Raw genomic sequence first — 25,268 nt, 5'->3', positions numbered from 1 at the left:
CGGTTGCGCCAAAACAGCTAAGCGTCATGCAGGCGCAAGTACAAGATAGACCATACAGAGATTGCATCAAATAGTTCCAAGAGAATCGTTAGATGAAAGAAAAGAAAGAAAAAACCTCACCAGAGTGACCAGACAAAATAAAAGGCCAGAGGCCCGAGGCAGAGGGCGTGCTGCCGGCTTGGCCAACAACTCATGTGCACTCCATCTATAGTGCGAGGTTGCGATGGCAACCCAGACACCAAGTCATTGTGCCGTCCGAACCATATGCCAACCGCGGGAAATAAAATCAAACTGAAGGAGGATAAGGAGGCTCATCGGTTGCGGACGCAAGAGAATCGATCAGCGAGGAGGAAGGGGGGGGGGTTCAGCGAGATGATCTTGTTCTTGGTCGGTTTGCTGGCACTCTGCCATGGGCGATGGCACGAAGCAGCCGGCCAATTGGATCTAGGCGAAGGAGGGAGATAGGAAGCGAGCAAGGAAGGCCTTCTGCACGTATCTTCCTATCCACGTGCATGAGCGAAGAAGCCTTCGGTTTCCTTTCGGTTCTTTTTAACGTGGAAAAACCAGATGAGTTGTAGGTGGGGAAACGAGACGTGGGGTTTAGTTGGAAAAAAATGGTGGGGGTGAGCCGTTGTGGGAAAACATGAACGAACCGAACAAAACAACCACGTACTAGGTAAAAAACATGTATTCCTTCTTTTTTTGCGAAAAAACTTCCAATCTATTCATCTTCAATCATGGCAGTACAACGAACACCAAAAATAATAAAAATTACATCCAGATTCATAGAACACCTAGCGATGATTACAAGCACTGAAGCGAGCAATAAATTGGAGTTGTGCTATAGTTAGTCCATTCTGTCCCACCCAATGTTGGGTGAGCTGTAAGAGTTATTCCCATTCATCGTTTTATTTCACATTTCACAATTCGCCCCGCACACGAGGAAAGATAACTCTAGAAGAAACCGATGCTAGCAAGGGACAAGGGAGACACCATCGGCATGCAGGGAGAGGCTGGAGTTCAACCTCATTACCAAGAATCCCCCCAAAAGGGGAACACTACGTGCAAATTGTTTTTTAGGACGTGGAAATTGTGTAAAAAAAATATATCGTGCATTGCCTTGTTCTTCCTACAAAACCAGGGTGGCACTCATCATGCACGAGGTACAGTTTATAATTTGCATCCAGTTAGTAATATCGTAGCCACCAATCCAAACAAAACAAGATGGTCAATATTCAAATCGCATTGTCCAATCATATGAATTTGAATTAATCATGCTCCATGCATGTCCATGGACAGATGAATTACATTCAGCAAATGCTTGGATGTTCGATCATGTACTAAGTTTAATTACGACGTATGGAGGCCTATCATGGCACACCTATTCAGAGAGGAGGAAGAAAACACATGTACTGTAATGGTGTATCAGGTAAGGTGTAGAAAAATCACCGCACAATGAAAACTGATTAAAACGATGTAATTCTACGCTAGGGTAAGGCGACAGTCGACCGGCCGATTGAAGCAGCACCCCCAATTCTTAGTGTTTGCAGCTTATTACCCCTTACTAAGCTTGCCGTATTGAATTAAATCAATGAAGCAAAAAAAAAAACGTCTTCACATGCATAGAATGATTTATTTTTGTTGGGAACTCGCACACATGAAAACATAGAAGGAGATGAATTCATCAACACATTATTAAAACATAAGTACGTACTACTCCCTTCATTCCTAAATATTTGTCTTTCTAGAGATTTCAACAACTGAGTACATACGGAGTAAAATGAGTGAATCTACACTCTAAAATATGTCTATATACATCCGTATATGGTAGTCCATTTAAAATCTCTAAAAAGACAAATATTTAGGAATGGAGGGAGTAGAAAGGAAACAACCACAAGTGAGTGTGTGAAAATTAAACATATGAACTCATCATCCAAAATTACATTATTTTAGCACTTTACATCCAAAATGCCACAGGCTGTTGAAGGACGGGCACCTTGTAGTATCGCACCCGACGGCTCTTGCCAGTGGTCAGTTCTCCATTCATGTCATGGCTGATGGAGAACGTGGTGAGACGATAAAGACCGCTGTCCGGTCGGGGGTCTTCCTCATGCCCATGATCACTGTAGACACACTCTACGAGGCAGAATTTGCTGCGACGTCCCATGTAGACGAGGGTGGCACTGTGGTTCCTCTCGGCCGGGTCCTCGCTGAACAGCTTCTCATTGCTGAGCTTCGACATTGGAGGGGTGCCGTCGGAGCCGGACAGGCAGCAGGAGTAGAGTCGGCCGAGCGTGTCCGGGTCTTCTTCAGACTCGGAGATACCGACAAAGGCGCCAAGGTGTGGGTCTAAGTGGCCGCGGCCGTTGAACGGCAGAGCCCACTGTCGAAGGCGAAGGTCTCCGCAATGGCTTCCTTCTTGATGCTCACGAGGAAGGACCGCCCGTCGGGGTGCAAGGCGTAGGAGCTGACGTCCTAAACCTCGAACGGCAGCTTTGTTAGCAGCAAGCCATGCCCGTGATGGCAGCGTTCGCGTCGGGTGCACCAGGGGCGTGCACGGGCGCGCGTGTGTAGCGTATGTGTGTGTAGTGTGTGTACACTCAAGTCTGCCACGTAGAGCAAGGCTGTTGGCAAGCGTGGTGGCCAAGTTCGCTAGATGCATGCAGGTAGGTAATTGGGACGCATCACATGCTCGGCTGGGTCGTTGCCGTTGAGGGGATGATGCGTGGGTGCTATACATGCATGCATGTAGGAGTCAGTTGCTGGTACTTAGCTAGTTAGTGGCCAGCGGGCGTGGGTATATGATTTAGTTAGTTGGCTTAGTGGCCAGGTGATCCGTGCGTGTGCGTGTGTGTGTGTTGGGAAGAGTTGGTGTTCTTGAAAGAAAAACGGGGCTGTATGTGCGGCCGGGTAAAACTCCAGTATGCCTTGTTTCTTCTTCTATCTCTAGTTCTGAGTGAGCGAGGAAGAGAGCGGCAACAACAAGCTTTGGGAGCAGTTGCCACGACCACTCCATGCCGCCGCCAGATCGATCCAGGGAGAGCACCTCGAACGAGTTGAGGCAGAGAGTGAACAACTTGTCGTCGCCGACGGCGAGATAGATGGGATCGATGTGGTGTTCGAGCCAGGAGCCGAAGGAGATGGCCCGCGAGCGGACGTCCAGGATCGGGATGCCGGCCCCGGACCAGCAGCTGTCGTCGTCAGGAGCAAGTTGGGGATCCCTGGCATGCATCGACAGGATCATGGTGCCAAAGGCCGACGCGAAGCAGTCCGGCGACCCACGCAGGGCCTCCAGCCGGAGGAACGGCCGAGGCAGGCGCCGCACGGCGCCTTGGTGGCGGCGCCACGGGTTCACCTCGCGGATGCTGTACCCGCCCGACCAGTCGTCGAAGATGAGGTAGAGGTGTTGCCGCCGTCGCTTCCGCTCACGGCCGCCGCCGCGCCGCCGCTTTGGAATCCTTGCTCTTCTCCTCCTCGCAAGGTAATAGTACAATGAAGAAGACATCCTTGCTCGTCGCCTGCTTGATGGTGCAGCGGCAAAACCCTAGGAAGTTGCCTACTGCGGCGGCGGTAAAGGGCCTAGGAATTTTAATGTACCAACTGTAAAAACCGAAAATTAGGTTTTTTCAGTTTCTGTTTCGGTTCGGTATTCGGTTTGTCGGTTTTTATGCCCACCCCTAGTAGAGGCTGAGCTGGCCACGGGATTGGTTCTGTTTTTCCCTTTTGTAGGGGTGGCCACGGGATTGGTTCTTATTTCTCTTTTTTATTTATTAGGGGTCGGCAAAGGGATTTTTTAAAAACGCCTACTCCCTCTGTTCCAAAAATTTTATCTTAGATTTGTCGGGAGTATAATTTTATTTATATACTCATAATAATTATAGATACACTGATTTGGGTCTTAAATTCAAGAAAATACAAAATAACCCTTATGACTAAGAATTACAATGATTTTTTTTGGAAAACATCATTATCATGGTATCAATCTCTGCTAGAAGAAATACTCACAAGACTTTGCTAAAGATCCTGCAATTGGACCGGAGCAACGATGTTGTCATTTTTTCACCGACACAAACATTACCAATAGCCCACCGGCACAAACAATTGGACCGATGAGCAGGCCACGGGATTGTTTTTTTTTTCCTTTTGTAGGGGTGGCCACGGGATTGGTTCTTATTTCTCTTTTTTATTTATTAGGGGTTGGCAAAGGGATTGTGTTTTTTAGAAACACCTATAAATCATAACAATTATAGATACACCGATTTGGATCTTAAATCCAAGAAAATACAAGATAACCCTAATGACTAAGAATTACAATGATTTTTTTTCTGGAAAACATCTTCATCGTGGAATAATCTTTGCTAGAAGAAATACTCACAAGAATTTGATAAAGATCCTGCAATTAGACTGGAGCAACGATGTTGTCATTTTTTCACCAGCACAAACATTGCCAATAAAGGTTTTGAAAGCGCCTTGAGTTGCCCATCCAAAAAAATGGTAAGTCTTGATCGATAAACGTACTTGGGTGGGGGATGATACCCTCGAAGTACAGGTTGTCGAATCACAATATCTTCACCATAGTGTTGATAACAGATCAACAAAGAATCAAAATAAAAAAAAGCTTGACACACTAACGTAAACTCATCAGATCTGAACAATCGGATATGCGAGGAAGTAAAATCTCTAACTTCATGGCACTGCGAAAAGAATGAGAGTAACTTTATTTTCATGAAGCTACAATGATCACTAGATGGTGACGAAGAACATAGAGCTCCTGAAGATCCGAGGCCCCCTCCTTTCAGCGCCAAGATGGCAGCCAGAGGGGAGGGGACCAAAATTTCTATGATGGCAGCGGCGGCTGAACGAGAAACCCTCATTCATACCTCTGCTTTTGCCTCGTCTTTGTTGGCCAAGGGGTTGGTGGATTATAGAGGGATTGCCAGTGACCGACCGGTGTACACCTCGTGGGCTGTTGTCGAAATCATGGGACTTGCTCTCCCCTGGCCTGATATTTTGTATTACTCCCTCTTTTTTTTTACTTATTGGGCATATCTCATTTTTTTAGTCTTTCGTTTTGTTAATCGCATTTTCATTTTAGTTTAACACCCTTTTAGATTTTGAGGTGCATTAAATAAAATTGACAACAACATTTAGCCCTTCTTGCTCATTTAGTAATCACACGTACAAATGCTGCAGTTAACGCAGATTAAAGCATCGATAAACATGAACTTTTCAGAAAAAATAGCATGCTAATTAAACAGTTTTGCAACTTATGAAACAGTAGCATGTGCATGTGTGGTTACTAAATGAGCATGCTAATTAAACAGTAGCTGCCATACAAATTTTTTCCGCCCCCCACCTCTAGATGTCATCCTGGCGTGAGGAGGTGGGAGGACCTTGGATCTTCAAGAATTTTAAAGTCTTTGTCATCATCTAGCAGTCATCGTAATCATTTTGGGAACACATTACTCCAGTTCTTTGTGGCAGTGAGACAATTACGTTATTGTGTCATGTTACTTTTGCAGATTTGATTTTTTGTGGAGTTGGAATCTTTTACGCATGGAGAAGCTAGACGATGCATCAATTTTCTTGAAAGTCAAACATATATATGTTTGACTAAGATTATGGAATAAAATATCAACATCTACAATACAAATAAATAAATATGAAAATATTGTTCTATAATGGATATAATGATACAAATTTGATATTATATATGATTATTTTCTTCTTAATACTTGACCAAACATGCACAAGTTTAACCATAGAATTTTTTTAATACACCTTATATTTTGGAATAGATAGTATATCAACTTTCTCGTTAACAATCTATGATAGTGTATGATAGAGAGAGAGATATTTTGGTCAGAAGAACTAGAGAGAGGAGCAGGGTATGACAATTGAGACCATGGGTATTTTGGACATATATACTGGTCAACCGATTTTGACATGATGATAACAACATAAAATGTCATTTATTAGTACGCTTCTAATGAAACAATGTCATTTTAAATAGTCAAAACTTTTAGTGGAAACACTGAGTAGCATGGCACAACTAGTGGCAAAACCAACAAAAGCCCAAAAATGAAACGATGTTCATCTTTACTGATAAATAGAAGATGAGATTCACCATGCGAATAGACACTTTGGCATGTGATTGTCCACGATAATTTCATCACCACAATAAAGATTTTTTGCTTAATCTCTATTTTCCCGAGCCACTTTTTCTTAGAATTGTGTAAGGCTTGTCAAAAGTTTTAAAATTGTGCTTGCTTAGAATCTGATGACAAAATAAAATTATTTCTCTTGAAAGAAGTTGTATGAAGCAAGGATACGAGAACTTGAACAACTATTGAAATAAGGGCAGCAGTCGGGAGGTCATAGTAGCACACTAACATGCATTCCTTGATACCGCCTATACACCATTGCTTTTGGCGGCCAAGCAGCTGTGCTGAATAGTCAAGCATCATGCAATCACAAGCCCATCTGATGCTTCTCTTGTTTCCCCATGATATCTCCATTGCAGTTCTTTGGCGTTGAGATGATCAGTGACATTAGAGTGGTGCTCTAGGGTGGCCAACATGTCGCTCTGGAAAGCTTGGGGAGTCCTAAGACTTACTCCAATTCCTTCATCTAACATTGTACATTGTGCTTAAGTTTGATTCGACGTGTCACAAAAAAATGTGGTTTAAACTTTTACATTGCGAAGGTGTTTCTCAAAGTATGCTTTTGGTATGCTTAGTCCCTCTCAATACTTGATAACTTAGTTACCTTGTTTGTCAGACAGTTGGTTTCTTTTCCTTCGAAGAATAAACCGTTGATCCAGTTCATAAGGGAATCATGCACTAGCAGCTGTTATTATGCTTGTCAATTTTATATGTAAACTACTCCCTCTGTCCCAAAATAAGTGACGTGGTTTTATTTCAAATTTGAACTAAAACCACGCCACTTGTTTTTGAAATGGAGGGAGTACAAGATAAAATGTGTCATTAGTACCGAGTCTACGAGTGTATATATACATTCTAACTGGAGCCATATTGGCAGCGCAGTTGCTTCTAGATAGACTATTGGAACTTGGATAATCTGAGGAACATAGTAATTTTACTCACAATAGGTACTTGTAAGTCGCCTGAAAATAGTTTTTGGGTCAGTCAATTTTGAAGGAAGCAGCCATCAGAAGGAAGGAAGATGTAGTCGCCGGCTCGCCAGAGAAGCCCTTTGGGTCTATCTTAGGGTGGCAGGAGACCCATTATCTATCATAGGTTGGCAGGCGACCCCATTATCTATCTTAGGGTTCTTGGGGGGGTGGAGGTTCATCGGAAAAAATGATTCATGGCTGGGGTTAGAGGGGTGGCCGGGGCAGGCGGCAGCACGACAATGAGTGGCAGTAGGGGGGGAGGGTGGGGCCGCAAGGCTGGCGTGGGAGCACCGTAGGCCGCGAGCGGCAATTAGGCCGATGGTGGCTCAGCGGTTTGACGTAGAAGAAGGCGGTCTGGAAGTGGAAGACGCGCATCGGGCCGTTTATTTTCCACCGGACGGCTGGAAACCAATTGACTGGCACAAATTAAATTTTCAGCCGACTAGTGTCTAGCCAGTCCTAATTTTGCTGATGTATCTCTAAAGTAAACTTATAGAGGTATGTGCTCTTGTAAGGATGCTTTTACTGATTTATACATCTAGCTTCTCAATGATAGCACATGCTTCTGAGTTGTACTTATAGCATTAAACTTCCACAAGTCAGTAGAGGCGCATGATGCTTTTAGGACATATTCGTAATGGTCTATTTTAATTGAGACTAAATCAATAGGCTTAAGACTTGCATCTGTAGTTGTTTCTTGCTGATGAAAGGCAACACTTAGTTTCTGATGAGAGAGTTCAAGGTTGTGAACTTGTGATGCTTGGTTTCCAGGAAGTAGCACCAAGGATTGATGAAGTGATTACCAACTCTTGCTTGGAGAAAGGAAACACCAAAGTTGTCTTTGACCAAGGGGCTTTCCTCTAGCATGGTCACATCAAATCTCTAACTGATGCCGCTAGACAGATTGGGCTTGAGTTATGAATGCTTCTTCCGATATTATTGGGATTGCAAGTAATATTCTCCGTTATCTGTTTGGTTTCATCTCTTTGGTTTTCTGTTTGTATATTAGTAAATGCTTTGTATGCTTGCATTAATGCTTTGTATATTGTAAATCTGGCAGTCATTTGAGGTTCAGCAGAACAGAGTTATGAAAACTTACTGTTTCATAACTCATAAGTAGTTTAGAGGAACCATTGACGACTGGACCTGTTTGAATTTTTCATGCATGCGCCCTGAGTACACAGGTTCATATGTGCGGCGTCACATCAACCCCGCAACCAGTAGGACATGGAAATCTAAACCAAGATGCTTATGTATTGTTTGTATTCTCATGCCCAATTATCTCCCTTGCCTGTGGTGACTGCTCATGAGAAAATAGCCATCTATGCCTCGTGTTTGCCTGGTTTCTTGCTTCTCTTGATGCATTTTTATCCCTCGCGATAAAATAAGAATAGGATCCACAATTCATTTCAATGTTTTTTTTTCTAAATCTCACATGGTTCACCCCACTGCATAAATACTACCAGGCGCTATACAAAACACAACCTAAAAGAAGTTAGAAATGCCACTGTGTATGCATTCTTAAACGGAAAATGTCGAGAGGAGGAAGGAAACACATGTAGTGGTGGATCAGATATAAGATGTAAAAATCTATTGAAGGCTTGAAGCAGCACCCCCAATACTGGAGTGTTTGCAACTTAATTCAATAATGAATGAAAAAAAAGTCTTGACATGCCACGAACTCATACACATGAAAACATAGAAGGAGATACATTCGTTGAGTGTGCAAATTCCAGCATTTTAAATCCAAAATGCCACTGGATCACCGAGGAACAACTTGGTGGTTTCTCCAGGCACTTTGTAGTATTCCACTTGGCGGCTCTTGCCAGTCGTGAGGTCTCCATTCATGTCATGGCTGAGAGAGAAAGTGGTCAAACGATAAAGAAAGCAGCCCACGTCTCCCTCCTCCTTGAGCTCCTGATCGATGCAGACGCACTCTATGAGGCAGAACTTGCTCCGGCGCCCCATGTAGACGAGGATGGCGCCTACATGCCTCTCGGCCGGGTCCTCGCTGAACAGCTTCTCCTTGCCAAGCTTCGACACGGGAGGGGTGTCATCGGAGCTGGGCAGGTAGGAGGAGTAGAGTTGGCCGAGGGTGTCGGGGTCTTTCGAGAGCCCGACAATGGCGTTGAGGAGAGGGTCAAAGTGGCCACGGCCGGCAAAGGGCAGCGCCCAATTGCCGAGCTGTTTCCAAGAGAGCTCCTCTGCGTCATAGGCGAAGGTCGCCACAATGCCTTCCTTCTTGGTGCTCACGAGGAAGGACCGTCCGTCGGGGTGCACGGCGTAGGAGGTGGACGTGGCTTTGCAAAGATCGAATGGCGGCTTCAGAAGCACTCGCGGCCACCAATCTATGTCCATGCTGCCGTTGCTGCCACCGGATAGATCCACGGAGAGCATCTGGAAGGTGCCTACGCCCAGAGTGGACAGCTTATCCTCGCCGACGGCGAGATATATGGGACGGATCGGGTTCGCCGGCCCGGGGCCAAAGGTGATGCCCCGCGAGCGGACGTCCAGCGCGGGGATGAAGGTCCTGGTAGCGGGATAGCCCATGTAGTCATCAGGATCGAGCTGAGTCTGCAAGGGATACATGGACAAGATCATGGTGCCGAAGGCTGACGCGAAGCACTCCGGAGACCCGGGCTGCACCTCCAGCCGGACGAGAGGCCGAGGCAGCAGGCGCCTGCGCCGCACGCCGGGTCGGTGGCGCGAGGGGCTCACCTTGCGGACGCTGTAGCCGTGCGCCCAGTCGTCGAAGACGAGGTAAAGGTGATGCCGCCGACGCCTTCGCTCGCGCCGCCGCTTTGGAATCCCTGCTCCTCTCCTCGCAAGATAATGGTAGTACAGTAAAGAAGACATCCTCTCTGCTCGCCTCGCACGTCGCCTGCTTTTGCTCTATCTAGTCGAAGATGGCGCAGCGGCAAGCAAAACGGCGGTTGATTGTGACGGGCGGCGGCGGTGGCGGCGGAGTGGCCAAGGGATTGGTGGATTATAAAGGGAGGAAAGTTGCCGGTGACCTATATATCGCGGTGTGGACCTCGTAGGTTGTCGCAAGGAAATATGTGCTGGAACCCATGGGCCTCGCCCTCCCCTGGGCTGATTTGGGGTGAAATATATAGTCCTACCAAAAACTAGACCAGTTTCTTCTCAAAAAAACTAGACCAGTTGAACCATGGAAAAAAAATAGACGAGTTTTCAAAATTTCCTTCTATAAAAATATTGTATGTCATTGGCATACTCTTGATAAAAATAAACCAAAAACTAGACGATATTAAGGGGTTGGTGAATTTCAAAACAACCTTCTAGTGCTTATTGGTTAGGAACTTGACAAGCAAGCTACAAAGAGTACTAGGTGTCGTGGTTCTAACTCTGACAGTGATGTAGGGGGTGAGTATGGAGAGGCGAGATCCTAGCTATTGGGAAGCTGTTACACGCGAGGTTTACGAGTTCAGGCCCTTCTCGGAGGAAGTAATAGCCCTACGTCTCGGAGTCCGGAGGCGGTCGACTGGATTTATGCGTGTATCGATTACAGGGGTGCGAACCCTTCCTACTGAGGAGGGGGGTGGCTTATATAGAGTTCGCCGGCCCCCTCCTGCCCTCAGTAATGCGGGGTTTAAAGTACATTTAAGATGGGGCGTTACTGGTAACGCCTCTAATAAAGTGCTGTAATGACCATGAAGACTACTTAACTGCTGACCGTTTGCCTACGGAGTGACTACAGATCTTCCGGCGGTCGAGTGATTGGTTTCATGGTCGAGTGATAGCTTCTTGGTCGAGTGTCTCGAACCTGTCGAGTGGGATGCCTTCAAGTCGATTGAAAGATGATTTCTCCCAGGGGTGTCCTAGAGTGGGACTCTTCGGTCAGGTTCGTGTCCCTACCCTAGGTACATGTCTTCATCATTAGCCCCCGAATGGATCGAGGTTAGAGTGGGGAAAGAGTTGGAGATCTTTCCGACTGGTTCTTCGGGCTATGTGAGCGCCTCGTTTCGGGACAATTGTCACGGATGACGTTGCCAACCTTTTTCAGTCGCCTTGATCCATTCCAGGCCTTCTGTCGAGTGAATTTCTTTGTTTGTGCCGTGCCGAGTGCCGGCGCGGTCGGGGTCTTCTGTTCCTTAGCGAGTTGTTCTGCGGCCCGCGGATGTCACGGGATTTGGATTTTGGGAAGCGCGCGGGACGGGAGCAGCCGCAGTGATCGGAAGCGATAAAGCGGAAGTTCCTCGATCTCCGCGTCGCCTTTTTCGCCACGTACTGCGCGCGCGTCTGTTGCGGGATTTGACTGGATGGCCTGGGCCTACCGGTCAGCCACTCGGGAACGGCCCCTTATAAGTTGCCGGCTCGGGGTTTCTAAGCCGTGCGCTCTCTTCTCCTTCCTTCTTCCTCTCTTCCTTCGCCAGCCCTCCTGCGACCCTCGGCCGTACCCTAGCGCTGCGAGCCCGTGCGAGATCTCTCCGGTGATGATGGTGAAGGGCACAAGACCACTGCTTTGGAGCGCGCGAAGAAGGCGACGGCGACGGGGAAGGGGAAGAAGTCTTCGCGAGGTGGATCTTCCTCCCGGACCACCCTGCCCAAGGGTTGGATTCAGGGCGATTGGATGCCATCGGTGCTCCGGCAGGAAGACCTCGACGACATGGTCGAGGGAGGAGCCATTCCCCATGAGGCCGCGCGTCTCCCGGGGAGGGAGATCGAGCCGCAACCCCGCGACGGTGAGTGCGTGCTCCTCGCCACCCACATCGACCGAGGGTTTTCTCTGCCTCCCCACCCATTCTTCCGGAGCTTCTTGAATTTCTTCGGAGCGCAGCTCCATCACTTTACCCCCAACTCCATAGTCTACCTTGTCGCGTTCATTTCTATGTGCGAGTCCTTCCTGGGTTGCCGTCCGCATTGGGGGCTTTTCAAGCATATCTTTACTTGCCGCTCTCAGTCGATGAAGAAAGCCAAGTCGAGTGACGAGAAGACGCAAGTCATTCAGTTGTGCGGGGGTCTGGCGATCCAGACGAGGGGGAAGAGCTGTTTCCCTTCTATCACCTTCCCGGAGTCGGTCCGCGGCTAGCAGTCGACCTGGTTCTACTGCCAGGACCAGGCGACCCCCGGACAGTCGACCGGTCTTCCTCCTTTTTCACTCGACCGAGCCGAGAAGCCTATCTCTCTGAAAGTCACGCCGGAGGAAAGTGCCCAAGTCAAAGTATTGGCGGGTCGAGTGGTTGAACTTGTCCGTGAGGGGGTGACTGGGATGGACCTGTTAGAGGTCTTTCTCCAGAGGCGCATCCAACCGCTCCAGGCGCGAGACCATCCGATGTGGCTGTATTCTGGCCTCGACGACACCACTCGAATCTACCCGGAGGAGGTCACCGATGAGATGCTGGAGGGGTGGCTGTCAAGCATCACGGGGAACAAAGACAACCCCCGAGGAGCCAGAAGGGTGATTCCACTCGACAACTCATATGAGGTGGATCAGGTATGTCTTTGTGTCGGACATCTGGCCTTCTGTATTAGTCTTCTTTATGCAAGTCGACTGACTTTCGTCCTGTCCGTTGTCCTCCAGGCTACCACTGAGATGTACTCGACGCCCAGCGGGGCACAAGGGCCGACCGAGGAAGGTGAGGGGAGCGGAGGCGAGAGCGGGGACGACCAGGTCGAGTGGGAGTCCGATGGTGAGGGAGAGGAGGGCGACGACATCTTCTCCAGTGAAGAGGAGGAGGAGGCTGAACCTCCCCGCCCGGAGGGACGGTCCAAGCTCGCCCATGATCCAGCACAGGAACGTGGCAAGGCGACCGCTCCTGTTGGGCAGTCGTCGAAACGCCCTCGGACTTCTTCTCCTCCGCTGACCGGGAAGGCTCCCAAGCACCCACGAACGGCGCCATCTAAGCCGCCCAAGGCCTTGCCCAAGATGAAGATAGCTGTTCTCACCATTTCGGGGTAACAACAACACTTGCTTTCCTTTGTCGACTGTGGACGGATCCTTGGTCGATTCGCTGGGCCAACTGACTAATCTTTTGAGATTTGTAGTGGTGCAACTTCTGAGGTCTCTGCCAGGAACGACGACCAAGAAATGGAGGACGCTGTCACCTCCAACCCTGGTACGATCACTGCCGTCCTGCTTACGAGTCGACTGAAGCGTTGGTCAATTGAATGTTTTCCTTGCAGCTCCTCCTCATGTTATTGACCTCCCGGACGACGACGACGACGCACCGCTGAGGGTGAAGAGGAAGAAGAAGGTGTTGGCTGGCAAGACTCTGCAATCCACTCCCGCGCCTGAGGCTGCAGTTCAGGATGATGGCAAACCCACTCGGGCTTCCGTGACTTTCACTGTTCCTTTGACGAGTGTGCAGCCTTCAGCGTCGACTGCAGATCCGTCTTCGCTTTTTGCTGCGTACCCCGTCCCTGAGGACCAAGCGGCTGCTGCGAAGGAGGCTGTACGCCAGGCCGGAGTCATGATGGAACAGGTGAAAGTGGCTCGGGAGGCTTGCCAGGCGGCTTACGACGCAAGCTCGGCTCTTCAGAGCAATGTCCAGGTCAGTCGACTTCAACACTTGGTCTGTTTTGGTATGTCCTTTGAAGATTCTCTTTTCCGAAGGTTTTTAATTTGTACACCCAGTGGGTGTGTTTGCCAATTCTTGGACGAGTGGGGGCACGCTAAGTGCACCCACTGGGTGTAGTCCCCGAGACTACGGTCGACTGCTGGCAGTCGGCTGTGGTCTTTAAATTGAGTCGTAGTTGAGTTTCTTCACTCTGTCGACTGCGGGCAGTCGACGTCTTTCTCTCTCTTTTTTTACTGGGTGTAGGCTTATTGTCTCTTAGCTTCTCGGAAGCAACTTGTCTTTGACTCGACTTCGGGGGTCGGATGGGTGGGATAGGAACCGGTGGGGGCACGCTAAGTGCACCCACTGGGTGTAGTCCCCGAGACTAAGGTGGACTGCTGGTAGTCGACCATAGTCTTAGTATTTATTGTCTTTGTTGCTTTTTTTTGAAATTGTAACTCCTCCTCTTTGACTTCAGAAATCTTGTGATCTTGGAACCCGCTTGGCTGACTTGGAGAAGCAGCAAATCCAAATGAACCTCGATCTGGAGCTGGCCAGGACGGAGCTGCAGAAGGTCAGAGACGGCGCCGCAGGTAAGACGCCTTCGTCGACTGGTTAGTATCTCTTCGCTTTTTCTGACTCAATCATCGTTTTTGCAGAAACACTGAAAGAAGCTCTGGCGAAGAAGGATCAGGACTTGGCTGCCGCCCGCAAGGAGGCTGATGACAAGACCGCTCTGGCCGCACAGAAGCTAGCTTCGGTCGACCACTTAGAACAAGAGAATACCAAGCTCAAGACTGCTCTGAATGAGGCCAACAAGGAGTGTTCACGTTGGAAGAAGGAGAACCTCATCCTGAGCGAGAAGCTGGAAGGCCTCGCTCGCGGGAGAAACGACCTGGAGAGCTACTTGGGGAGCCTTGCCAAGAAGTTGTACCTTAAGCTTGGAGGTGCGCATTCAGTTCCGACTGGTTTTTGAGTCGACTCATTCTGTGAAAATTGTCTTATCCTTGAATCTTGTATGCAGAGCTTTGCCAGAATTTTGAAGAGGAGACCAGTCGAGTGGAGCCGAGCTTGGACCCAGTTAACTCCCTTGTGAAGGACGAGGCCGCAATGAACGTGCTCCGTCTGGAGTCTCGTGTTGACGGCGTCGTGGATTACTTGGCTCGACTGAAGGTTGCCATGACGCGGATCGACCCGACACTTTGGCCGGAATCTTCGCTCCAGAATGATCTCGAGTCTCTGATGACTCGACTCAATGGAATCTCTGACCGAGTGCAGGAGTGGAAGAAGTCTTCAGCTCGGTGTGGCGCTGCCGTGGCTCTGTCCCTGGTCCGCGTCCACTGTAAGGAGTTGCGGGAGGAGAAACTGGCCACCATCCCAAGTCGCCAACACGAGGAAGCACAACTTCCAGGACTTCATGGAGACATTCATTGCTGCTGCTACCCGTATCGCAGATGGGATCGACTTGGATGAGTTTGTCGCTCCTGCCAGTCCTCCTCCTCCTGAGGAATGAAAAAAATTGCCTCGGGATACCGAGTGTATTTTGTAATCCGTCAGACTCTGCCTTAAATTCGCCTCGGAATGCCGAGTGGAAGTGTAACAGATAAACTCTGCCGAGCTGTGGGCTCGAGTACTTTGATCTAAGGGCTCTCGGATATTTTAGGCTTTATTTGAACTTGCTTTGTCGTTGAATCTCTTTGTGGATGACCCGTCGAGTGGGATTTGATCTTCACTCGAAATAACTTTGTGTCCGTGGTGCAGCTCCGAAGGAGAAGGTGGCGGTCGACCTGCCCCTCGTCGTCCTTGGGAAATGAGAAGTGTTTCCTATTTAGGCGAGTGCTGGACTGCAGCTAAGCCCCCGAGTGGGAGGTTTGCTCTCCACTCGGTAGGGTTTTTCAAACTTAGGCGAGTGCTGACTGCAGCTAAGTCTCTGCGTAGGAGAACTTAGGCGAGTGCTGGACTGCAGCTAAGCCCCCGAGTGGGAGGTTGGCTCTCCACTCGGTAAGATTTTTTTTTTAAACTTAGGCGAGTGCTGACTGCAGCTAAGTCTCTGCGTAGGAGAACTTAGGCGAGTGCTGGACTGCAGCTAAGCCCCCGAGTGGGAGGTTGGCTCTCCACTCGGTAGGATTTTTTAAACTTAGGCGAGTGCTGACTGCAGCTAAGTCTCTGCGTAGGAGAACTTAGGCGAGTGCTGGACTGCAGCTAAGCCCCCGAGTGGGAGGTTCGCTCTCCACTCGGTAGGATTTTTCAAACTTAGGCGAGTGCTGACTGCAGCTAAGTCTCTGCGTAGGAGAACTTAGGCGAGTGCTGGACTGCAGCTAAGCCCCCGAGTGGGAGGTTCGCTCTCCACTCGGTAGGATTTTTCAAACTTAGGCGAGTGCTGACTGCAGCTAAGTCTCTGCGTAGGAGAACTTAGGCGAGTGCTGGACTGCAGCTAAGCCCCCGAGTGGGAGGTTCGCTCTCCACTCGGTAGGATTTTTCAAACTTAGGCGAGTGCTGACTGCAGCTAAGTCTCTGCGTAGGAGAACTTAGGCGAGTGCTGGACTGCAGCTAAGCCCCCGAGTGGGAGGTTCGCTCTCCACTCGGTAGGATTTTTCAAACTTAGGCGAGTGCTGACTGCAGCTAAGTCTCTGCGTAGGAGAACTTAGGCGAGTGCTGGACTGCAGCTAAGCCCCCGAGTGGGAGGTTGGCTCTCCACTCGGTAGGATTTTTTAAACTTAGGCGAGTGCTGACTGCAGCTAAGTCTCTTCGTAGGAGAACTTAGGCGAGTGCTGGACTGCAGCTAAGCCCCCGAGTGGGAGGTTCGCTCTCCACTCGGTAGGATTTTTCAAACTTAGGCGAGTGCTGACTGCAGCTAAGTCTCTGCGTAGGAGAACTTAGGCGAGTGCTGGACTGCAGCTAAGCCCCCGAGTGGGAGGTTGGCTCTCCACTCGGTAGGATTTTTTAAACTTAGGCGAGTGCTGACTGCAGCTAAGTCTCTGCGTAGGAGAACTTAGGCGAGTGCTGGACTGCAGCTAAGCCCCCGAGTGGGAGGTTGGCTCTCCACTCGGTAGGATTTTTCAAACTTAGGCGAGTGCTGACTGCAGCTAAGTCTCTGCGTAGGAGAACTTAGGCGAGTGCTGGACTGCAGCTAAGCCCCCGAGTGGGAGGTTCGCTCTCCACTCGGTAGGATTTTTTTTGAACTTAGGCGAAACGGGTTCGCGGCTAAGTCACCCACTGGGGGTTCTCGTATGTAAACAGAAGTGACAGCAATCATTGGAACACTCTTGATTTTGACAAAGATGAACTACGGGAGTTTCTCTTATTACATCTTTATGGGAAGGAACTTAAGTGTAAAAGGGGCGGAGTAGTTCCGCATTCCAAGCTCGCGGCTCGTCAATCTGGCGATCAACATTGTAGAGGTGATACGCTCCGTTGTGGAGGACTCTGGTGATTATGAAGGGGCCTTCCCAAGTAGGAGCAAGCTTGTGTGGTTTCTGTTGATCCACTCGGAGGACCAAATCTCCTTCTTGGAAGGCCCGACTCTTCACATGTCGGGCATGGAATCGACGCAAGTCTTGCTGATAAATGGTCGATCTGATCATGGCCATCTCTCTTTCTTCTTCCAGGAGGTCTACTGCATCTTGCCGAGCCTGTTCTGCTTCATCTTTGGTGTAGAGCTCGACTCGGGGAGCGTTGTGAAGGAGATCACTTGGCAGAACGGCTTCGGCTCCATGAACAAGAAAGAATGGGGTTCTTCCAATCGACCGGTTAGGGGTGGTCCTTAATCCCCACAAAACTGACGGAAGCTCGTCGACCCAGGCACCTGCTGCGTGTTTGAGGTCACGCATTAGCCGAGGCTTTAGTCCTTTGAGGATCAGACCATTTGCTCTTTCAGCTTGTCCATTCGACTGGGGATGGGCGACTGATGCGTAGTCGACACGAGTGCCTTGAGAGGCGCAAAAGGCTCTGAACTGATCTGAATCGAAGTTCGACCCATTGTCAGTGATGATGCTATGAGGGACTCCAAACCTGAATGTTAGTCCTCTGACGAAGCTAATAGCAGTGCCAGCATCGAGGTTCTTGATGGGTTTAGCTTCAATCCACTTGGTAAACTTGTCGACTGCCACAAGTACATGGGTGAAACCGCTCCTGCCTATTCTCAGGGGGCCGACCATGTCCAGTCCCCAGACAGCGAAGGGCCAGACGAGTGGAATGGTCTTCAGGGCTGATGCGGGTTTGTGGAACATGTTGGAGTAGAATTGACACCCCTCACACTTGTCAACTATCTCCTTTGCCATCTCATTTGCTCTTGGCCAGTAAAATCCTGCTCGGTATGCTTTGGCCACAATGGTCCGAGAGGACGCATGGTGACCGCAGGTCCCCGAATGGATCTCATCAAGGATCATTTTACCTTCTTCCGGAGTTATGCACTTCTGACCGATTCCAGTCGCGCTTTCTCTGTACAATTGCCCCTTTATGACTGTGAAGGCCTTGGATCGGCGGACGATCTGCCGAGCCTCTTCCTCGTCCTCTGGGAGCTCTTTCCTTAGGATATACGCGATGTATGGTACCGTCCAGTCGGGAGTGATGGCCAATACTTCCATGATCAGGTCGACCACAGCAGGAACTTCGACTTCAGTCGGATCTGTGGCACTTTTCGGTTGTGGGGCTTCTTCTGTGAAAGGATCTTCCTGGACTGACGGCGAGCGGATGTGCTCCAAAAACACATTACTGGGAATGGCTTCTCTCTTGGAGCCTATCTTGGCCAGGTCATCAGCTGCTTGGTTTTTCAGTCGGGGGATGTGATGAAGCTCCAACCCCTCGAATTTCTTTTCTAGCTTTCTCACTGCATTGCAATAACCGGTCATAGCTGGACTTCTGATGTCCCACTCCTTCATCACCTGATTAACCACCAAATCTGAGTCGCCATAGACCATGAGGCGACGGACGCCGAGTGAAATGGCCATGCGCAACCCATACAAAAGTGCTTCATACTCTGCTTCATTGTTGGAGGAATCGAAGTGAATCTGGAGAACATATCTGAGCTTATCTCCTCGGGGGGAGACTAGAACTACCCCAGCACCGGAACCATTTAGCATCTTAGATCCATCGAAGAACATGGTCCAGTGCTCCGAGTGAACTTGAGTCGGAAGCTGCTGTTCAATCCACTCGGCGACGAAATCTGCGATTGCTTGGGACTTAATAGCTTTCTTTGCTTCAAACCTGATATCTAAGGGAAGGAGTTCAATCGCCCACTTGGCCACTCGACCAGTTGCATCTCTGTTATGCAGTATCTCTGACAGTGGGGCGTCGCTGACGACTGTAATGGAGTGGTCAGAGAAGTAATGTGCAACCTTCTTCGTGGTCATGTAAATCCCATATACAAGCTTCTGGTAGTGAGGGTATCTTTGTTTTGAAGGGGTCAAAACTTCAGACAGATAATAGACTGGGCGCTGAACTCTGAAGGCCTTTCCTTCTTCTTCCCGCTCGACCGTGAGTACTGTACTGACAACTTGTCCCGTGGCCGCAATGTACAGCAGCAGAGGCTCTTTGCTGATTGGGGCAGCAAGCACCGGCTGGGTGGAGAGCAGAGCTTTGAGTTCTGCAAACGCTGCGTCAGCTTCTGGAGTCCACTCGAACTTGTCAGACTTCTTCATCAGTCGGTAGAGAGGCAACGCCTTTTCACCGAGGCGAGAAATGAATCTACTCAAAGCGGCCAAGCAGCCTATAAGCTTTTGGACATCATGCACGCGCACAGGACGCTTCATCCGGAGTATGGTGCCAATTTTCTCAGGATTGGCGTCGATCCCTCGTTCGGAAACGAGAAAACCGAGTAACTTTCCGCCTGGAACTCCGAATGTGCATTTTGATGGATTGAGCTTGATATCATACCTCCTGAGGTTGGCAAAAGTTTCGGCAAGGTCAGCTCGCAGGTCGGAACCTTTGCGTGACTTGACCACAATATCATCCATGTATGCCTCCACATTCCGACTGATTTGAGTGAGTAAACACTTCTGAATCATTCTCATGAACGTGGCTCCGGGGTTCTTGAGGCCGAACGGCATAGTGACATAACAGAAGCATCCGAATGGGGTGATGAAAGCTGTTTTGATTTCATCGGGTCCATACAGACGGATCTGATGGTATCCGGAATAAGCATCTAGAAAAGACAATCTCTCGCACCCCGCAGTCAAGTCGACTATTTGGTCGATGCGAGGGAGAGGAAAATGATCTTTCGGGCAGGCCCGATTGATATGTTTGAAATCAATGCACATGCGAAGTGACTTGTCCTTCTTGGGGACCATGACGACATTGGCGAGCCACTCGGAGTGGTAAATTTCTCGGATGAACTCTGCTGCTAAGAGCCGAGCCACCTCCTCGCCAATGGCTTGCTTCTTCTGGACGGTGGACCGTCGAAGATGTTCCTTCACAGGCTTGAATTTTGGGTCGACCCGTAGACGGTGCTCAGCCAGCCCCCTGGGAACTCCAGGCATGTCGGAGGGTTTCCATGCGAAGATATCCCAGTTCTCACGAAGGAGCTGGATGAGTGCTTCTTCCTATTTGGAGTCAAGCGTCGTTGAGATGTGAGTCGGAGCAGCGTCGGGGTCGGTCGGGTGAATGTTGACTGTTTTTGTTTCACCGGACGACTGAAAAGCTGATTCTGAAGCAGGCTTCTTGGCTCGTAGCAACTCGCTTGGGTCGGCAGTCTTTTGGTACTCTTGCAGCTCGACCACTGCCATCTGAGCATCTGCAATCTTTGAGCCCTTCTGAAAGCACTCTTCCGCCTTCTTCCGATTGCCAGTGACAGTGATCACACCTTTGGGGCCAGGCATCTTCAGTTTGAGATACACGTAACATGGTCGGGCCATGAAGCGCGCGTAAGCTGGCCTGCCCAAAATGGCGTGATAAGCACTTTGGAAGTCCACAACCTCGAATGTCAACTTTTCCTTGCGGTAATTCTTCAAATCACCGAAAACCACATCAAGAGAGATCTGGCCAAGTGATTGGGCTTTCTTCCCAGGAATGACTCCATGGAAACTCATGTTACTGGTGCTGAGTCTGGACATCGGAATGCCCATTCCTTTCAATGTTTCAGCATACAGTATGTTCAAGCCGCTGCCCCCATCCATCAGGACTTTAGTCAGTCGAGTGCCTTCAACAATTGGGTCGACCACCAAAGCTTGCCTCCCAGGGGTGGCAATGTGCGTCGGGTGATCAGACTGGTCGAATGTGATGGCAGTCTGGGACCACTTCAGGTAACTGGGTGTTGCCGGGGCAACCATGTTCACCTCTCGGTTAATGACTTTCAGTCGACTTTTGCTTTCGACATCGGCAAAAATCATCAGGGTGGAATTGACTTGGGGGTATCCATCGTCACTGTCTTCCTTGCCCTCGACTCTGTCCGACTCTTTTTCCTTATCCTTGGACTGTTTTCCTTGGAACTGCTGGATCAGGAGCCGGCACTGTCGAGTGGTATGCTTTGGGTAAATAAAATTACCCTCTTCATCCTTCTTGGTGTGGATGTGACATGGCAGATCCAAAACATCATTTCCGTCTTGATCCTTGACTTTCTTGGGCTTCCAGGTGCCCTTGGATTTTCCCTTGAAGTTTCCCTGGGCTACGGCCAGGGCCTCCCCAGGAGCAGCTGGCTCGGATTTCCGTTTCTGCTTCCGACCGGAATTTCCTCCGGTTTCCTGGGCGACTGCTTTCTGCTTGCCACTCCGGAGTCGATCTTCATCTTCTCCGTTAGCATACTTGGTGGCAATCTCCATCATCCGATTCAGAGACATCTCTCCAGTTCGGCCGAACTTCAGATTCAACTCTCTGTATTTAACACCTTCCTTGAAGGCACAAACCGCTTGATGGTCCGGCACGTTCTCAACCGAGTGATGCAGCGTGATCCACCTTTGGATGTATTCCCTCAGAGTTTCATTCGGCTTCTGCACGCAAGACCGCAGCTCGGTTAGGCCTGCAGGTCGCTTGCACGTTCCTTCAAAGGTTGTGATAAACACTCGGGAGAGGTCCTCCCAAGTGTAAATGCTGCTGGGTGCCAACTGATTTAGCCATGCTCTGGCCGAGCCCTGTAACATGAGAGGCAAATGCTTCATGGCCACCTCGTCATTGCCACCGCCAATCTGTACAGCCACTCGGTAATCTTCGAGCCAGGTGTCTGGCTTAGATTCACCGGTGAACTTGCCGATTCCAGTCGCCAACCTGAAGTTGGGAGGAATCACCGCGGCTCTGATGGCTCGACTGAAACACTCTGGCCCTGAAGCATGTACTCTGCTGCCGGCAGGCGCATCTCTGTTGTAGCCTTCTCGATGAGCTTTGTTCCTGTCGACCAAACCTTGAACGAGGATGGATCTCGCATCAAAGCCTGGGTCTCTGGGGTCGACTGGAATCCTTTGCCCAACACTATGAGGGCGTCTGTCATCTTGCCATCGAGGCGCATATGACCCACTCCTCGGGGGAGGGGTTGGCACTCGACGTCGATCATCACGGTCGAATCGGTGATCATACTGCTCATTCCTCCTGTACTGATCATGCCGGCCACCACGTCCCTCACGCCTCGGGGGCGATCTCGGGCTGTGAGCTGACTCGACTGTATCTGTTGCGACAGACCGACTGTGGATCCTATTCCGCGACTGAGAGACAGTGGAATTCTGGTCTCCCGCCGCCCGGAGCAATGCTCTGATCTGCAACAAGCCCCTGCCAGCCTCCGACTGGGAGGGCTGAATCGATTCTGCTATACGGGCCGCGGCGGCTAGATTCTGAACTGGGGTTCGATATACCTGCGTCGGCGGGAAGAGCTGGCGTCGACTAGACTCGGGAGCCCGCTGACGCGCTTGCTCGTCGAGTGCTCGCTGGAGATTCTCCAGTCGAGTGCGCTCGGCCAAGTTGGCCAAACGCGCGCCTTCCAAGGCCCGGGCCTCGGGGGTCTCTCCGACGATAGGAGTGCGGAGCGCGTCCATGTTCCGGCGGCGAAGCTCCTCTCGCTGCAATGACGTGAGAGGTTCGGGGAGATACTCATCGTGGGGATGCGACGGATCGCCCCCACCCGCGCCTCCATCAGTGCGAGGGAAACTAGGGGGACTGTGTGTTCCGTCGACCGCCAGAACCTCAGCCGCTGGATCGCTGCTGTCGCATTCGGATGCGGTCTCCATGGAGCCAGTCGACAGGTCGAACAGGCCGTAGAGGGATTCGACGGGCTCGATGGCCGCGACTTGCGGGGCTGCCGATTAGCGGGCCACGGCGTGCCTCACCCACCGCTGAAGTCTTGACCGACCGGAGCGCTTGCGTTGGTGAGAGACAGGGCGGGGAGACGATACGGGGGCCGACCCATATTGGGTCGATGGTTTCCGCAGGAGGACGCCACGAACGCATGCGCGGAAATGTGTCGCGCCGCGGGCGGGGAGCGCGTCGATGTCGAGCGGTGCCTCTTGAAGCCAGGCGGAGTCGTCGACGATGAAGGTAAGCGTGCCGAGACGGATCTCGCAGCTCTCCACCAAAACTCCGCAAGAAACCATGATCAAAGGGATCGGAAAAGATCGCAACTTCTCCAACCAAGCGCTAAGATTCCGGCCCCACGGTGGGCGCCAACTGTCGTGGTTCTAACTCTGACAGTGATGTAGGGGGTGAGTATGGAGAGGCGAGATCCTAGCTATTGGGAAGCTGTTACACGCGAGGTTTACGAGTTCAGGCCCTTCTCGGAGGAAGTAATAGCCCTACGTCTCGGAGCCTGGAGGCGGTCGACTGGATTTATGCGTGTATCGATTACAGGGGTGCGAACCCTTCCTACTGAGGAGGGGGGTGGCTTATATAGAGTTCGCCGGCCCCCTCTTGCCCTCAGTAATGCGGGGTTTAAAGTACATTTAAGATGGGGCGTTACTGGTAACGCCTCTAATAAAGTGCTGTAATGACCATGAAGACTACTTAACTGCTGACCGTTTGCCTACGGAGTGACTACAGATCTTCCGGCGGTCGAGTGATTGGTTTCATGGTCGAGTGATAGCTTCTTGGTCGAGTGTCTCGAACTTGTCGAGTGGGATGCCTTCAAGTCGATTGAAAGATGATTTCTCCCAGGGGTGTCCTAGAGTGGGACTCTTCGGTCAGGTTCGTGTCCCTACCCTAGGTACATGTCTTCATCACTAGGTAGCGGAGAAAAGAACTCGCGAGGAAAGTAAAAGCTTGAGTTAAGATATACTACCTCCGTCCTGATTTACTAGTCTTTATTGTATTTTGTGCCAAATTTGACCATAGATTGAACTAAAAAAAATTTATGCATGTCATTAACATTTCGTTAGTTAAATCTTTGGTCAAAATTTGACACAAAGTACAAAGGGGCCCAATAAACCAGGACGGAGGTGGTAGCGAACAAAAGGGCACGACGATGTTTTTTCTGTGGTTCGGATTTTTTTGGCAAAGGAGGATAAGCCTCTGCATCTAGACGATGCATGCGGCTATCTTATTAATTATTCACAGAGATCATACAAAGTAATACACCAGTGAGTCTGAAGCCACCATCTAGGCAACACCTATTGCTACTCCTATCCCATTGATGAAGGTGTGCCGAATATCCGGGCCTAATACCAAACGGACATCGCATCAAACCCTAACATCTAAAGCCGGAGGCCCCAGCCCATCCACACACCGGGACTGGGTCCCATACCGAACCGACACACTCTCAGAGGCTGCCGCTGCTATCTTCCACCGGTCCATCTCCAGAGCAGCAACTGACCCATCGACCTTGCCTGGCTTGCCGTCGACGCCACCACGACGCCAGACAACTCCACCATCCTGCACGAATCTGTCCACATGCGCCCGTCGCCGAACCTCCGCAGCACCATGACACTGGGATCTGCCATCGGCCTTGCGGTGGATGAGACACCGCTCTTCCGCTTGTCCCGTCCAACTAGCACTTGCTCCAAAACGATGCCCTCAGGAGGGACAACGGCATCAAAGGCATCATGCCATCATCGTCCGATCCGGTAGATCCAGATCAAGGGTTTCCCCCGGAGCATCACGAGTGGGGGTGTCACGACCTGCAACAACGATGCCTTGAGAAGGGAACGACGTCATACATGCGACCATTGTCCGCCATGACCGAAGTCGGCACGATTTTCACTGGAAGTCGCGTCCCCCCAACCTCGCAGTTGGCTGGAGCCGAATGGAGCCTCGCCGTGGAGACGAGGGCCACCGTCGACATGCCAACAGGGAGCCTCTAGCCGCCCCTCACCGGTCCTCCTCGCGCCACTGGCCAGCCAAGGCCGTACCGAGACGGATCTGGACAGGACGCCAGATCCGCAGCCATCGGAGCCACCCATTGTTGGGGAACGTAGTAATTTCAAAAAATTTCCTACGCACACGCAAGATCATGGTGATGCATAGCAACGAGAGGGGAGAGTGTTGTCTACGTACCCTCGTAGACCGACAGCGCAAGCGTTGGCACAACGCGGTTGATGTAGTCGTACGTCTTCATGGCCCGACCGATCAAGCACCGAAACTACGACACCTCCGAGTTCTAGCACACGTTCAGCTCGATGACGATCCCCGGACTCCGATCCAGCAAAGTGTCGGGGAAGAGTTCCGTCAGCACGACGGCATGGTGACGATCTTGATGTACTACTGTCGCA

The 25,268-nt window shown here is 50.4% G+C and overlaps 1 protein-coding gene and 1 pseudogene across 1 annotated transcript; both read right to left on the bottom strand.

Annotated features, from left to right (window-relative positions):
- Window positions 1-1,957: 1,957 nt before the first annotated feature.
- Window positions 1,958-3,505, bottom strand: LOC147962759 (uncharacterized; annotated as a pseudogene).
- A 5,370-nt stretch (window positions 3,506-8,875) lies between these two features.
- LOC147962758 (uncharacterized) lies at window positions 8,876-9,991 on the bottom strand. Its single transcript, XM_087534298.1, has one exon. It carries the CDS (start codon window positions 9,989-9,991, stop codon window positions 8,876-8,878), a length of 1,116 nt encoding a protein of 371 aa, XP_087390424.1.
- Between the last annotated feature and the right edge of the window lie 15,277 nt (window positions 9,992-25,268).

This window comes from Triticum urartu, chromosome 7A (genome assembly GCF_056163025.1).
Source record: "Triticum urartu cultivar PI428250 chromosome 7A, HENAU_Tu73, whole genome shotgun sequence".
Lineage (NCBI taxonomy): Eukaryota > Viridiplantae > Streptophyta > Magnoliopsida > Poales > Poaceae > Triticum > Triticum urartu.
The sequence above is the reverse complement of the archived record's forward strand: the minus strand, read 5'-3'. Positions and strand labels throughout refer to the sequence as shown.

Coding starts and splice junctions, on each gene's coding strand:
- LOC147962758 (XM_087534298.1), bottom strand. CDS start 9,991: ATGTCTTCTTTACTGTACTACCATTATCTTGCGAGGAGAGGAGCAGGG.